Source organism: Linepithema humile, chromosome 7 (genome assembly GCF_040581485.1).
Source record: "Linepithema humile isolate Giens D197 chromosome 7, Lhum_UNIL_v1.0, whole genome shotgun sequence".
In the NCBI taxonomy this organism is placed as follows: domain Eukaryota; kingdom Metazoa; phylum Arthropoda; class Insecta; order Hymenoptera; family Formicidae; genus Linepithema; species Linepithema humile.
The window spans coordinates 18330204-18347100 of record NC_090134.1 but is presented as its reverse complement, the minus strand read 5'-3'; the positions used below and the strand labels follow the sequence as shown (position 1 = coordinate 18347100).

The 16897-nt window shown below is 37.5% G+C and overlaps 1 protein-coding gene across 6 annotated transcripts; it reads left to right on the top strand.

Annotated features, from left to right (window-relative positions):
- Positions 1 to 888: 888 nt before the first annotated feature.
- LOC105670024 (streptococcal hemagglutinin-like) lies at positions 889 to 16711 on the top strand. 6 transcript variants are annotated; one of them, XM_012363308.2, is made up of 11 exons: positions 890 to 1350; positions 2814 to 2952; positions 3422 to 3550; positions 3671 to 3837; positions 3935 to 4151; positions 4243 to 7011; positions 7103 to 7483; positions 7637 to 10045; positions 10935 to 11055; positions 11236 to 11858; positions 12112 to 16711. In XM_012363308.2, the coding sequence occupies exons 3-11, from the start codon at positions 3424 to 3426 to the stop codon at positions 12168 to 12170; spliced, it is 6873 nt and encodes a 2290-aa protein (XP_012218731.2). In that variant the 5' UTR covers positions 890 to 1350; positions 2814 to 2952; positions 3422 to 3423; the 3' UTR covers positions 12171 to 16711. The 6 variants fall into 6 exon arrangements, with proteins under 6 accessions (XP_067214697.1, XP_012218732.1, XP_012218731.2 ...); XM_012363306.2 differs by having other exon boundaries at positions 7637 to 10189; positions 11242 to 11858; XM_012363305.2 differs by having other exon boundaries at positions 7637 to 10189.
- The last annotated feature ends 186 nt before the right edge of the window (positions 16712 to 16897 follow it).

Below are 16897 nucleotides of genomic sequence, written 5' to 3'. Positions count from 1 at the left end.
AAGTTAATAGCGATATTGTCTAAATGAAGTTGAGATTTAAGCAAGATGATTTTTTTATAGCAATTTTGTTAAATAATTTTGTAAATTTTAGATGTCTGCTCCAGTGGCAAAACCACTACTTCGTGGCCTTCATAAAGCACAGATTAAGAGGAATCTTGTAGGAATGATGGCTCTTAGTTTCGCTGGGACTATATTATTCAAGATATTTGTCGTTGATAAAAGGAAACAAAGATATGCTGACTTTTACAAGTATGTTACACTTTAATATTTAAAACAATTATTTATTGTAATGTTATGACTATTGTGTGCATAGATCTTCAAGAGATCAGCTATAATTCTAAACTTTTTTTTACAGAACTTATGATGCAGAGAAACAATTAAAAATAATGAATGAAGCTGGTCTTATGCAATCTTATATTCCTGATAAGTAGTACAATTAATAGAGAGGAACTTAAGGATATGTAAGGGATAGTATTCTTCAAAATTATGTATATTGTGTATAATGAAAAATAAATTTAACATATGTAGAATTATGTATGTTAAGTTTCTTACTGGTTATATAATAATGTAGTCTTATTTTAATTAATCATTAAATTTATCTCTTAGGATATACATTCATAATAGTGTAAAATAGTTTTAATGTTAACAATACATGTTTTTATAAAAGATTATTTTTATAATCCAGTGAGAGCTTTATATATTTTAATATTTAAAGAACAGTTTTGCAATCTTTTGCTACGTTATTTTTATTAACATATCGTGTGATATATAGTAATATATATTCAGTTCATCATAAATTGGTTTTATAGTAATTTTCATGTTTGTACGTTTTTATCTATTTATATAAAGGGGATGTGCCACATTGTAGCATATAAGTGCAGCTCTGCATTATGAATGAAAGAAACGGGTATTAACATGTAGCAAAAGTCTAATCAAGCATCAATGAGAGTTTATATTGGCGAGAAAATATGAAATATTATGAAACGACAAAGAATATCGTTGTCAAAAGTCGACAATTCGAAGCGTTTCGAGGTTAGAAAATATATATCATAAAACGATCAGCAAGATGGCGCCCCGTACAATACCCAGCGTGCCCCGCGCGATTGATTTGCGCATGTCAGTTGCTCGCATTGCAAATGGCGGCACCTTGTTATTGTTCATGGCGTTTTATGACTTGTCTCTTTACATTAGCGATTATGTCGAGTTTTTTCGCGATCCCTGCCGCGCGCTGTGTGCTAAGAGTGAAGTAAGGCCCGCGCGGTGTGTTTTAGGTTAAGACCAGTGCCCGGGCGGTGTGCCTCCGTGCTGTACGGACGCGTGAAATCCCGCACAGTATCGGAAAGAAATGGGGTAACGTTGAAATTTTCCTGTGTTCATACGGTATCAAATCGGCGCTGCGCGACGACTAAAGTGAGGCCCGCTGGCCGAGCCGCGCCGTTTACCGCTGCGGATCCGCGACTACGTGCGGCGTTTACACGCACGACGTGTAACAGCCACGGCGTAGACGGGCCGAACAAAAATAATTCCGACTTTTGACGGTCTATCTTGAGCATGCTTGAGCCCACTTCACGTACACCTCCCCCGACGGACAAAATGGTGGCCCCCCGATATCCGATGGTCTGGATGCCGTATTTCGCCGAAAATCGTTATCGCTCCCGCTGGAATGCGCGTTCCACGCCCCGAAACCGTCGATTTTCGTCGACGTGACCGTTTGCATTTCGCGCCCAGCCAAAAAAATGCGGTCTATAACCTATTTCTTAACGTTAGAGCGCACGGTGCCCCCGCGGCCGCTTGTGCACCAGAGGATTTTAATTGCCGTTCGCGCACGGTGAAACGATTCGTCGGAACCGCTTCGCGGATACGTGCACGCGTACGTTTGGCAAGATATCGACGAGGGAATCGGCTGACGCTTTGAATTTTCCACGAAAATTGTTCGAGTTTCCCGGAAATCGCGCACAAATTATAACCTAGTAACGCCTAGTGGGTCTCACTTTTTGTTTATGCGCGCCTGTGTTTTTGTCATTTTCTCGCTGTTCTTGCACGATCAGTGTTATCGATTGTATAGTAAATAATATCGCTTTTTCTAATTGACAGCACTTTTTCTTCTCATTGTCATTAGATAATTATCTCTACATGGTATGTAATTCTGTCCTGAATATTTTTTTTGTATTTGTAGAAATTTTTTTGCACCTTGCACTTTGTAGTTTTAACAAGCTCAAAATATTAATTATTAAAAAATACAATGTTTATGTATTTATGTATACATATGTATTGCCTAATACTGATATGCTAAAGAATACCATGTCATATATGTGTGGTATATACAATTTTTTTCCTTTTTTTTCCTTATTATTATTGTTATATTCTTTACAGTCTGTATAGTGACTAAAAAAGTAAGGTTATAAAATTTGGCACAGCTTTTAATTTATTATGTATTTTCTATATTTGACATATTTTTATATTTATTCAATTAAATATATAAAAATTTTTAATATTTTTGAAATATTTCTAAAACAATATTTATTGCTCTTATAATTTTGCCTATGTGCATTGTTGTTGTTATTAATATTTAAACATACTGTTGGAACATTTTTTGTTAATATAATTTACATATGAATTATTGTAGTGTGTCTATGGATTTAGTTCATTATTTTATTAATATGCATGTCTTATTTAACAATCTTAAATTATTTGTATATAATTAGATAAAAACAATTATAATGTTTTTTTTACATAGTCTAATTATGCCAAACAACATACAAATTAATTTTTTTACATAGTCTAATTATGCCAATTTCTAATTTCTTTAACAGTAAACACGATTAGTAGTACTGGTGTGATTTGGAGCTGTCGGTGTATAACTGACACACGACATCTCATCATCACACACATATTGGAGCAACACCCTGAGGCGTTTTTAAACTCTCTGGGTAGTTATGTGATTTGTGATTGGTATGTATTTTATCACATACAAACATATAATTTATATCAAATTTTACTTTTGTGTCTTTTTATTAGGTTGATTATTTTATCAAATATTTTGATATTTTTGCATATTTGATATGTTGCATATTTTTTATATTTATATTTTAATTGTAGATATTTGTTAAATTTTGTGATTTTAAATGATAAAATTAAATTTTAAAAATTATTTTTAAGAAAATTAATAAAAGAAAGACATTCTAAAAAAAGTACAAAATAAATATTTTCTAAATTTGTTTATTTAATATTAACTTAATATTAATGTAATAAGTATCACATTAACATCAATATAAATTTCTAAACTTTGATAAAAAATATTGCAAATATTACATTTTGATTATCATTATATATTTGTATGTCATGTTTATCATTAGCTTATTATTGAAAAGATAACTTTATTTTTATTAAGATAATACTAATAATTCCATGAATATTACAGTCATGGCGGCAGATAGTGATGGTGATCTGATTGAGACGGTGGTAACGTGTGAGGGTGACCTTGGAGATCCAGAGTTTCCTCAGAAGTTTCAAATCATTGTGGACCGTCTCAACGCTTTGCTTTGCAAAGGTAAACTCATCAATGTCAACTTATAAATTATTTAAAAACAAAGTAGTTTAACTGGTTTTTAAATTTAAATAATGATTATTTTATAAGTAGACTTTAACTTTTATACCGTAAAATTTACAGAAAAGGGAAATGGTCTGAGAGTAAATAAATTAGAACCATGGAATTCTGTCAGAGTAACGTTTTCAATACCCAGAGAAGCTGCTTTGCGGCTTCGGGAGTTAGCAGCCCAAGGTTCTCCAACACTTACACAACTTGGCATACTCTCAGTACAGGTCGAAGGAGATCAGGTAATTTATGCAATAAATATTGTATTATGTGTTCTTATAATGTTATTTTTTGTAAATTAGATAAGCGTTACTTATATCTTTATAAAATTTTTTATAGGTAATATCCTTGAGGATAGCCAGTCGTTTTGGTGGAGACGCGCAAGAAATCGTGCTGCATTCTGGAACTACGCAAGATGGCGGAGCAAAATCACAAGGCGATGCTACTAGTAATACAGCTACTGCTGACGCTAATCCTTCAGCAGCTTTGCCTGGTCCTAGTAACGCCACCGGCATTTCGTCAGCGTTACGTAATGTTGCTCAGATAATAGCAGCTGGTAAGTTTACAAGTTGTAAAATAAATTGATGAAATAAAGAGTACTTACAGTGACTTTAGCTGCAGATATTATAAATTCTTCTTTGTTTCAGGAACATCATCAGAGAAAGCTCCCCAGTTTCGTTCTCCGAATGTAGTCGCGCCCACAGACTGTGATCCTATTCCACCGTTTCTTGCGAAATCAGTACAGTCCACGTCAGCGAGCAACGTTGGCATTTCTGGAAACCAACAAGTAGTTAATCCCAATGCATCGCCTAGGAACAACTACAACGGTCCTTTCCCATTCGCTAGTATGACGCATGCTGCCCAAGCAATACAAAGTCGCGAGTCGCAGGCCACAACAATCAAGAATACGATGCAGTTCAAGCACACGCAACCGCCACCCCCGTATCCATCTCAGGAAAATTTGGCGACAGTTACGGCACTTACGACTGGTCATACGACAACCCAACCGGTTACCGTCGGACAATTGACGAGTCAGTACAAGCCCGCGTCGATCGCTACGACATCTAGTCTGTCACCAAACAACAGTGCCAATTTGGCAGGGAGTTCGAACAGTAGCGGAAATCAGGTCGCTTTGTCCAGTCCGTTACTCGTGAATCTTTTACAAAACGACGCTGGTTCACACGCGAATAACGTCATACCTGGTCAGAAGATGTTACCGCCGGCAGTTATCGACAATTCCGGACTTACCAATCGTATGAGACCCACTAAGAAACCTACTGTTAGAAGGAAAGATCTCCCATCGTCCAGCGAATCTCCGCCGAATTTGGATACGTTGAGGAGCGAAGACGTGATTGCAGGGACGGCGACGACGACTCCGGTTCCCGACTTACCTCAGACTCCCGCAACGTCGGCATTCGCAACTGTCAACGCTAATCAGCCGTCGACGCTTCCACCGCAGCAACATACGATCAACGTGATCGGTGGTGGCGCCGGACAGAGCATGATGCCACCTCAAGTGGTTCATCAAGTGCCGGCCGGTGGACAGATGCAGCAACAAGCCACGGCTTTACACAATCAAGTACAAACGCAGCAAAAGTTTCCCATTAGGCAAGAATTGGCTTACAGGACTTCGCAGATCCAAATGCAGAATCAGCTATCTGCCAGGCATCCGGTGAATGGGCAACAAATCAGAGCGCCTTTGCAACAACGGCAGTTGCTGATTCAGCAACAGCATCTTCTCACCCAGCAGCAACAAATAAATCAACAACAGCAAATCGTACCGCAAGTTCCGGTGACGCAGCAAGCCCTACTCCAGCAACAGAATACGAACGCATCGTTGCAAACCACGCCTCTTAGCAATCAACCGCTGTTACAACAGCAACAACAAAATCAACAACAACAACAACTGCTGCAACATTCAACGGCAGGCTTAAGCGTCCCGCAACGGCTAGGTTACTTAAACAATCAACGTCAGCAAACTCCTCCGCCTTATCCACGGCAACCGGTCCCGCAGCAAACGCATTTAACTCAACAGAATCAAGCTCTCAATGTGCAACAGCAACTGCATCACAATCAAGTGAAGAACATCAACATCAACACGAGCGCGACTACTGATTTTCGTTACGGGCAGAGTCAAAATATCCTCAGTAGAAATTACCAATCCCCCGCAACGAGCAATGCTAATGGGACCACGTGGAACGCACAAAGCAATTCTATTCCACAAGGTGCTCAAGTTAACACCACACGTCTGTCAGTCTCGAATCAGGTTTCAGGTGCCTTTCCTCAATGTGGGTCTCGTATTAATAATTCTACTACTAGCATTGCTCCGTCTGTCAACAAGACGGAAACTTCCGAGTCTTCGAAACCGGAAGAAGAGGGTCCGGAACCAGAGCCGGAGTACACTTCGACCGGGAAAATACGACAGTTTCTAATCAATCCATTAACAGGACACCTAGAGCCAATGTCCAGTGAAAGTTCAGACTCGGAACCGGAGAGTGCAGTAGACAATCCGGACGATTTCTTTTCCTTTCCGTCTCCGTCGAACGACAGATCAAACTCTATATTCTCCGACGATGACGCGGACAGCAACTTCTCAAGAAGAAACGACACGACGACGAATACGGATCAGTCCGACTCCGAGACAACGGCGAAGTCCACGGCCAGCGAAGGAAGCTTAAAGCACAGCCGAATAAAATCCAGCCGAGATACCGCGCACAGTCCGATGCCGGGAGAAAAAATCAAATTACGATTGAAATTGGAAAAATCGGAGCCCGTTACACCGGCTTACAAAGTCGACGTTTCTTTTGTGAACACGCCGCCAATGCGGAAAGCTGACAAATCCGTGAATAAAATTTTTACGAGTGGTGTCCCGAATACGGGGACCGGTGACGAGCCGCTGCGAGTGCCTCCGTTACACATTTCTTTAAGAGGACGTAACGCTTCAGTAGTACAAAGGAAAAAAGAAAAGGATGAGAATAACGCGATGAAGAGGAGGGGGAAATTGAAGAAGATGAAGGAGTGCATTGATGGGAACAAGTTGTTGCAAAAGAAGACGTTGAGCATGATCATAGGCGCTTCATCTGCATCAAAGTTACCTGTGTCTAATTCCGCAATGATAAACAGTGCTAACAGCGTTTGCAAAGTGGGCAACATGTTGCAAGCTGCTGTGGCCAAACCGAATGCCTTAAAACAAGAGCTAGTGGACGCTGTACGGCTGCAAACTGGTATCACTACTAAACCGAGCTCGAGTAAAAATAGCGACGTAGATGACATACCGCTGAATAGTAGAATACCGTCTCCTTCGAAGCATAAACCGATGATTGCGAATCAACCTTTAAATACTCCGCAAGCTTTAACGAAGAGTCAGGTGGATCTCGATGCACAAAACCACATGCAAGAACATAAAATAGGAGGAGGCAAGAGATTTATTCAATATCTTTGTATAAGAATTTAATATACTTATTACTTGCATTTTACATTAACATTTGTATTATGTTCTTATTACAGGTAAGACGAAGAGAAGGGATTCTAAGAAGAAATCAGAATCTGGAGATAGTATACATCGGGAACAAAATCTGCTGTCGGGAGGTCGAATTTTAGATAATCAAACGAAATGGAAGAAGTTTGGCTATAAGGGCGATGCAACCCAAGCGATAAGAAAATCGGATTCACTCTTAACTGGGAGTGATTTTGCTACAGTCAAGAAGGTTGGCGAAATCCGAAGGACGAGTGATAGCGACATCAATAAATCAGCTATTGAAAAGAGTAATTCGCTGAGTAATGTTGCTCCTAAGCTAACGGAGCTTAATGGCGTGAAGAAAGATTTAATGAGCCAAGACAAGAGAAGAAGATTAAGTTTGATGGATGAAAAAGATCTGCATTTAGGAGGTAAACATCAACACACATTGTAACATGTTATATTTATTAATTGTGTGCGTTATTGTGATATTTTTTAATACACATTAATCATAATTCTAATAATAAATTTATACATTCACACAAAGTTATATGTTAAGTAATTAATTCTTGATTATATTTCAGAATCTCCAAATACAGAGGTTACACATTTTAACAGTCAGAAAGCAGCCTCTGAGTGTGCTGCAAGTACAGTACCGAATATAAAAACAAACGCCAGTCTGCCCTTCGAGAGCGATTCCGGATTGAAGTCGACAAATCCATCGATGCAGCAGGATGACTCCAGAAATCCATCTAATAATCCCGAGAATAAAATGCCTGTGCATACGGAGACTACGACAAAAAATTCTCAAACAGCTCTGACCAGGATACTCACTATCAAGAGTAAATCCGATATGGAGAGTTATATCGCCACCGTTAAAAGTCAAAGCATCAGTCAGAAGCTGAAAAATCATATGATTGTGAAGAGTGAAGCGAATTCCGTCGTGAACAGGCTCAAAACAATCGAACAGTTAGCTTTCAGTCATAAGAAGACGATTCAGAACCATGTTGTGAAGCAAATCGACAGACCGACGACGGAGGGCAAAATAGACAGTGCGCCGCAGAGGATCAGTCTGCTGAAAACTGCAACACCAGGTTCGGTGATCGGTAATTCGGTGGACCAGGTCTCCAGAGCCCAGAATATCGACGTAACCGCGAACAAGCCAATCTTGCCTATTGGTGAGATAAACGTAACCGAGGCTAAAGTGAAGCAGAAGTTACTCGAAAACACAACCGTGCCGATCGGTATCGGCGTCGACGCGAGCATCGAGAGAGTCGGCAGCGGCGGTGGCGGTGAGGACTCGGGCATCGAGTCGATGGACGCTCTTTCGGAAAAATCACCGAATCAAGGCGAGTCTCCTTTGCACAGGCCAGCATCGGCGACCGAATCAGTGACACAGAGCAGCGCCAAGAATGTAATACAGGGGGAACCTCCTTCCCTATCAACCACCAATAAGAACGTGCCTTCCTCAACTAGTAGTAGTGATATGTGTTCAAATTCCCATTCGGAACTTCTCAAGTCCAGTGGCCCACAAAGCTTAAGTCCTGTGTGCGTAGCGAGTTATCTTGAAAATCAGTTGAATCGCAATATATCAAACTCCAGTGAGCACGACGCGAAGGGTGTGTCTAATGAGAAATCATCGACAGTTCCGAGAACTGGTGGTGGGCATAGTGATTCGGTTGCTAGTTTAGATACTGCGAGCAATGACAAAAGTGCGCCCAGTCCCTTAACGACAGGAACAGTTACTGTTGTGACAACGTCTGTAACCAGCAGTATGAATAGTGATAATAACTTATTGCAATGCGCGCATCAGCAGACGAAGGATTTTTCTGATAAAGACAGTTCTAGCGTTAAATTAGAGGGTACCGTTAACCAAAATGATCAGGGTAAGGCAAACTCTAAGCACGAGGAGTCGGGAACTGTGGAAAACGTATCTGAGGACAGCACGAAAGCGATTGTAGAAAGTAACAGTGCAATTAGATTAAGCGAAGAACCTCACGGACAGAATAATAATAATAATGGTGTGCCTATAATACAAAATCATGTTGCTTATAGTAAAGTTGAAACAGTAAAGCTCGATAGTGTGCTCGCGAACAGTACTAGCGCGGCGACGGATAACTCTTGCTCGAAAGGCGAGAGTTGCAATTCAGAAATCAAAGTAGAATCTAAAATTAACGTAAAAGTGGACGATACCAGGCAGACTGATCGGTTCGAGGTTTCAAAAAATGGTAGCGTTACGGTGAACACAGCCACCGTTAAGTTAGAGACGTGTACCGACCAGAGTCAGAAGTGTAGTAATGTACAAAGTCATCAGCAGATCACTCTCAGAGAGCCTTCCGTGAATCTTCAAAAAGTGACGGACGATTTGGTTAAGAAGATGGTTAATGATTCGAGTGATCTGAGCGTGGGTATCCAGTCGCCCCTCGGTGAAGATCCGCAGCCTATCAGGATTACACCGCCCTTGTACACATATTCCAATCCCGTGGTTCTGCAGCGCGACGAAACTCCGAGTCCGGCAGCGCAGAATCCTGAAGTGGATTCCAGCGACGTGGAGCATCTCAAGCGTAAACGCAGGAGGAAGCAGGAGCTCGAGGGTCGACAGGACGTTATATGTATTGAGGATAACGATGAGGGACACTTTGTGGAGAGACTAAACTCGAACAGCTCGGAGGAATACATCAAGAGGCCGGCCAAGTCACTGTTGGAGCAGCTTCTGATTGATATTCCGAACGACAACAACGAGAAGAGATCGCTGAGAACGAGATCGCAGAAGTTGAACAGCCCGGATATCGCGAAAACTCCGAAAAGCAGCCCTCACGGTCCTAATAAATTAGAGGAACGCCGTAGTATATCGCCGTACGCGAAAGCAAGTCCGAAACTGGCAGTGTCGAAACTGTCTCCTAACGCGACAATAAAAATAGGGAAACGGAAAAGGCAAGAGAGCGAGAGTTCCGTTGCATCGAGCACAGCTGACGATCCACAACCAAGACCAGGTAAACGGAAATGCTCAGAGAATGCTGCAGAACTTATTAAAGCTTGCATGGGTGTAGAAGAGGCTGGTTCTATAAAGAAACAAGTACCTGGAAAGGAAGAGCAATCAAAGAAGGGGTTCAACATATTGACAAAGGCTAAGAAAGGTGTTTATTTCATGCTACTATTTTTCCGTAGTAGTTGAGTTCTTTCTTTTTACATTTTTATCTAGATATTTTTCTTTTTTTATTCAATTATATTTGTCTACATATACAGGCTGTTTAGCTATTGGCGCATCGAATATTAATGGCAGATTTTTTTGACGAATTTGGAGTTGCATGAAATTTCCTCGTCGTAGCGAAAATTTTATGAGTAATTTTCTAGATTTTTACAAGTTTAATATTTTTTTGATGTTTTATGTTTCTGTATAAGTATACACTTGACAGACAATTGAGATATGTTGTAATGCAAGCAAGTCTCTCATTTAATTTTCGCTGAAAAAACCCGAATTCATTAAGGAATTTCTCATTATCAGCTAATGCGGTAGGTGGACACCCTGTATATATTATTTTGTAATGTAGTAAATTACAATGACTGCCAAAAACAGGACTGTTTATATGCAGATTATTAGGATGTACAAAAGTTTTATTGATAGCAAGAACCAATTACTATTGTGAAAAGAATATGAGCTTGTAATATTAATAGCCGAGTCAACTATGCAAACATAATAATTTAAATAACTGAAATGGTTGAAGAGCATTGAATATTTCAATTAAGCAACACGCAGCTATCTCTCAATCTCACTCTAATAAGCTTCTAGTTCTAAATTTGCCTACCTCTCATGCTCCATACTTGTCTGATTTATTATATGGGTCAGACTTATATGTGACATAAGCGTTTTTATATTTTTAGGTCCCATTGTGCTAGAAGTAAATTTGTCTGATGACGAACCGTTGATTGAGTCTGTAGGAAAAGCAAGAGTACGATTGTCAGATGAAACACCCGCTGCTTCCCCAAAGCCTAAAGATCAAAAGTAAGCAACATTCAAAACGCATTCTTTTAATGATGCCCAGAAAGTAAAAGCAAAACCAATCTCAGAGATTTGAGGATTCTACTTCATAAGATTAAGCTTTTGTTACTTTAGAGCGAGTTTAAGCGCAGCTGTTTCTGGCAGTCAAATTAATTCCAGTAATATATCAAATTTCAATGCCAGTAATAGAGTGCAAAGAGAGAGCCGTTTGTTAACCACCAAGCAGCCGAGTACGGTAATGGCTACGACAACGACAACGACGACGACGACGACGACGACAACGACAACGACGACGGCGTCTGCGTCAGCGTCAGCGGTGCAAGCGGCGACAGTGACAGCTGCGACGACGGCGACGGCAACGGCAACGGCAACGGCAACGGCGGTGCTGGCAACAACAATGATAACGACGACGACGGCAGTGACGGCGACAGCGACAGCGACAGCGGCAGCAGCAGCGGTGGTGGTGACGACGGCGGCGACGGCGATGACGACGGCAGCGGCGATGACGGCGGCAGCGGCGACGACGACGGCAGTGACAGTGACGACGGCGGCGACAGTGGCAGCGACGGTAACGGCAGCAGCAACGGTAACGGCGGCAGCGACGGCGACGGCGACGGCAGTTACTGTCGGGAAAGAGAGATTACGGGCCACTTCCACATCCAGCAATGAGACCGCGGGCGAAGTAACGACAAGAAGGTCTGTACGGCAGAATACAGCTTCACCGCTAGCTACACCAGCAAGTAATACTAGAGGCGCGTCCAGATCCTCGGACGATATTAACAGACGGAAAACTCGCAGTGGAGCTGGTACGTAGTCAATTTAGTGACACACGCACACATCACACGCATTCAATCTCTAGATTTGTTGAATTGTTAATCTTATTGATAAGCATGTTGTTCATTCTTAGTGTTATTATTTAAATTTACATTTCTATTTATGCCATACTTATCTTTTCTCGAATTTTTGATATCACTTATAGACGTACGTCCTAGCTGTACGTTTTCCATACTATTTTAATTAAGAACATTTCATACAATGGAAAAAAAAACATTGTTTTAGTAACAGCGGAAACAGCGGAGCAAGCAAAACGGAGGCGAATATCCCGAGAAACCAAATGACCTTCGGGAAGTGACCTTGACAGTGATTAGCTACCGTCGCTCGTCAAGGCCTATCTATTTGATTGTACATCTGATATAAATGGGTATTTGATTGCCGTGTGGCTGGATTCCACCTGGTGAAACTGTATGCGTCACACTAGCGCACAACGTTGCTGTATATGTATCGGGAGTATTGTGTCAAAAAGAAATGCTGGACAGCGTGAAAGTATTGTGCTATAAATATTTGAACGATATTACATTAATTACACATAGCTTTTCTCAATTTCTCTTTATAATATTTTTCTTCGTACATTTCTTCTTTCACTTTTTTTTGTAGGATTTAGATTTAAGGATTATATTGTTGCAATGTTTAAAAAGTTTGTAGATTTTATGAACTATTACTTGTGAATTAGTTATGAATTAATTATGAATTATTAATGAATTATTAATTGTTATATTCTTAAATGTTCAAGAGTAGCACGTTCAAAAAACAACCAACTTCTTTTTCACCTTCTAGCGTTCTTATTCACACTGTACTCCTAATAAACAGCAAGGTTTAGTTACTCAGATTGATTTGCTCAATGCATTACATTATGATCTAAGTAACTGAACTAACCCAAAACTGCCGAGACATTATATATAACTTTCTTTTACCAGTTAGGTGTTTCATTCTCTCTGCAAGTACTAGTAACGATTTCATTTTTTAATGTGCAATTTTCTATCGTCTAGTAGTGATAATAAGGAAAATAAAACTTAAAAGCTAGCTTTAGTAAGATTTAAGAAAATTCAGATTCGAGCTATTTATGTTTTGGGAATCATCTTTCATGTAATTTCTTTCGTTCATTGTATCAGTACAAAATAATAATGGTAAAAGAAAGTCCAAATTTTTAAGGCGTTAAAAACGTAAATCCGACTGTACTGCCGTAAGTAAAATACATATTTACCGTAAAATAAAGTTTACGGACAAATTTACTAACTGGTGGGGCTTAGATCGCTACTCTGACGACTTTGCTGATAGACTCTGTTTAAACATGTCCAATTTGTGTATACATATTTATTTATTGTGTGTTATCTATCTGTTACGAAAGTTTTCTGTACATACGTGTAGGTAAAGTGCACATATATATGGATTAATGAAATATCATGGATTTTTTGCACGAATTAGTTTTTGCCATATGCTGTAAGCTTTATATCAAGACACACAGCAGTAACGCTTTCGTACTTATCTACGCAAAAGTTGAACGTTTTTGAGATGTTTGGTCCGGTACTTGGATAATTATATCATACAATATTACATCTTGGGTATCGGAATATGCCCAACACATATATTAACAAAGAATTTATACATTCTTATTATACATCAAACTGTAATAAGCGTAATGACAAACGTGAAAGCTGCTTTTCACATTTGTAATTATATTTCAGAGACATATATGTATAAATGATTTTATTCAGCAATTTAGCAATTAAGTTTGTAGTCACATTATTGTAACATTTTCATTTTGCAGACTCATAAACATAGTCTTTCAGTAAGAGGTTCGTCTTGAGTTACAATAACGCAAAGGTCGGGGTATAGGACTTTTACAAAGGATTTATTTTATTTATGAAACGTGAACACAGTGAACGTTGGAAGACATGCATAAATATGTGAAGATGATAAGAATTATTATAAGAAAACTGATTAATACAATGTTAATTTGATAGGTAATATATGAATGAATATATTTTGTAAATAATTTCTTGTAAAGATGGACAAAGCACCCCTCCCATTGTATATATAGAAACTGTGTTTAAATTTTTATTAAATTAGTAATAATATATATATATTAAAGTCGTGCAAAAAGTCGTAATTGTCATTATGAATTACTCTATCGCGTTCATGTAATTAAGAGAGAAAGAGATACTAACTCTTCTTATACAAATTTAACTGCATTGAACTATATGTGCATACGTATATACAAGATTGTAAATCTATGTATGTGATTTATATCGATTATTGTTTTTTGTGAACAGATAATCTAGTTTTATATATTGTATAAATATAACTTATATAGTTGACAATTTAAAGTTCTAGCTAAGCCTGCTGTAGTCATCATGTAGCACTGTCCACAATTTTCATGAGAATATGCATTTGTTATCCAGTTTTCAGTAGTAGACGTTCTTTCCACACAACAAATTAAATTTAGGGTTGTTTAATAACTAATATTTCATTGGGTGTCAATTATGTGATTACTAATTGATACTCAATAATTAAAATCTAATAAATAATAATTATTCACCTTAGTTATGTTCCTACAAATCTACAAATATTCTTTAGTTCTCTGTAAAAGTTCAAGTACCTATTGTGAAGTATGTTAAACGTTCTGTAAACACTTAACCTGTGAAATTTCAGTATATTCAGATGAATACTCTAAATATACGTTTTCTATTTAGAGTACTCATCTGCGAATGTGATTATAAATCGTATACCACTGTCGATGTGTAAACAATGTTAATGTGGATCAAAGACTAAGTAACTGAGTTTAATTTTACACAACTATAATTTATTCTTGATCGTAACAATTCTGTATAAATCTCCGGTTTCTTGTCTCACAGACCAAGTAAATGTTTATTATATAAAAAGAAAGATTGTCGCTACAATTGTTACAAGCATAGAGTGTACAAAGTATGATAAGTGCAGTGCTCAATTACATAGCGCGCGTAAAAATTTTCTGATCGACACTTTTCCCAAAGGCTAGATGGCTACCAGGCGGCACTTCTTTAATAGAAATGCTTTTTTCTCACGCTAACATTAAGTACTGAATTTAATAATATTTGAAATAGGAAAAAATTTCATCGATCACCCAGCAAATTAAGAGAGACTGCTTCTTTGGGTTGTAGCATCGTTGAATTTGTTCCTATTTTTTATATTGATTTAAATTATTTAGTTAGAATATTGCTTGTTTATCAGAATTTATTTCTATTAGATTCTAAATCATATATTGTATATATAATAGCATGCTTATATATTTTACTTGGATGGGAAATTACAACCTGACTGTACATAAAATTATGAAGAAATGGGTACACGACTCGCGCGTTTGATTTGATTTGTATCCTATGACGCAAATAGGATCGAGTGTAATATATAGTAATTTAATTGCAGAATATACAAGAATAATTGAAAAAAATATATTGTAATTTCGATGTAACATATTCTCTTTCACATTAGATAGGCTAGACATTATTATGTTACAATTTTATCATTGAATATTACATTTATATGATTGTATAGACTATAAATAAAAGTAAGGTCTTTGTGTAAATATAAATATCTTAAGTATAAGCGGATATTTAGCGCGCTCGCATAATTAAGGAGCTTTTAAAGTATCTCTTTACCATGTAATCGCATATGTATGCGTGTAATGTAAGAAGAACAGTTAATATTGCGCCAAAGATCAGATGCTGAGTACGATGTCGATCGAATAACGCTATCGACATCACGTGCAGTTGGAAAAGTGGTGTACGTGTGAGAGAAGCTCAATAAATAATTGGTGTTGATATTGTGGTTTGTAAACGGTGTAAAGTCTACATGCTACCATTTCCGCGCAATCTACAATAATTATGCCGATAACAAATGATCACGCCTGTTTATATATGAATACTGTAGCCGCTTGATGAGCTCCTTAATTTTGTAGGCAAAGCTGCAAATATTATATTATGTATATGAATGTGCGTTTTAAGATCATCGGATTGTGGTGAAGTTTGATGACTTTAAAAATCTGCTATATGCAAAACATTTGTATTTTTAGTATTTGGTTATACGACATATACATATATATACATATATATATACATATATATATATATATATAAATAGCAGTAAAAAGATAAGCGATTGATAATAATCCAAGTGGATAAAATCTATATATATAAATATATATATATAAATATACATATATATAAATATATATATGTATATATATACATGAAATAAAGAATTAGATACCATATTATATTTGTAGAAACAATTGAGCACGTGAAAGATATCGCGCTATGATTATGGAGAAAATATTACAATTATATTATTACCTATTATTACACAAAGTGAATACACAACATAGTAATTTGCTAATTGTATCTTTTAATAATTACTGTAGACACATTGATGAAAAAGGTTTTTTTCTTGTTATTAATTATTAATTACCATAGACTTATAAGATAATGAAAAATGTGTTATTAAAAATGCATTTGCTTGTTTTGTATTACATTCTACCCATTTTCATCGAGCGATTTATTATATTTTAATTATAATTTTTGTTATACTTGTGAATGGCTTTTAAAAGTATGCACACATGAGTTACCGTCACGTGGGCTTATAATTACATTATTGTTTTTATTTTACATAATGTGACATCGTTGTTCATTTACGAAGCATTTGTTTAATTCGTCTATTTACTTTTCCGGAAAATTTTGTTCTGCGGTAATTATTACAATGGTAAAAACGTAACGCGAAAAGAGTCTGTCTTTGCAAATGTATTCAATTCTACATCACTTACATTACAGACGCACAACAATCACAATTTGCGGTTATTTATCTTGTGTACCGTACTTATTTGTTATAGAATTATCAAGTAACATAATAATATAAACTTAATGTTTACTTTCTTACGAAATATACTATTTTTGAAAAAATAGTATAATATTTATACACTACGCGTATTTATTACGCACATTTATGTGTATTTTACGCAGGTAAATTATTATAT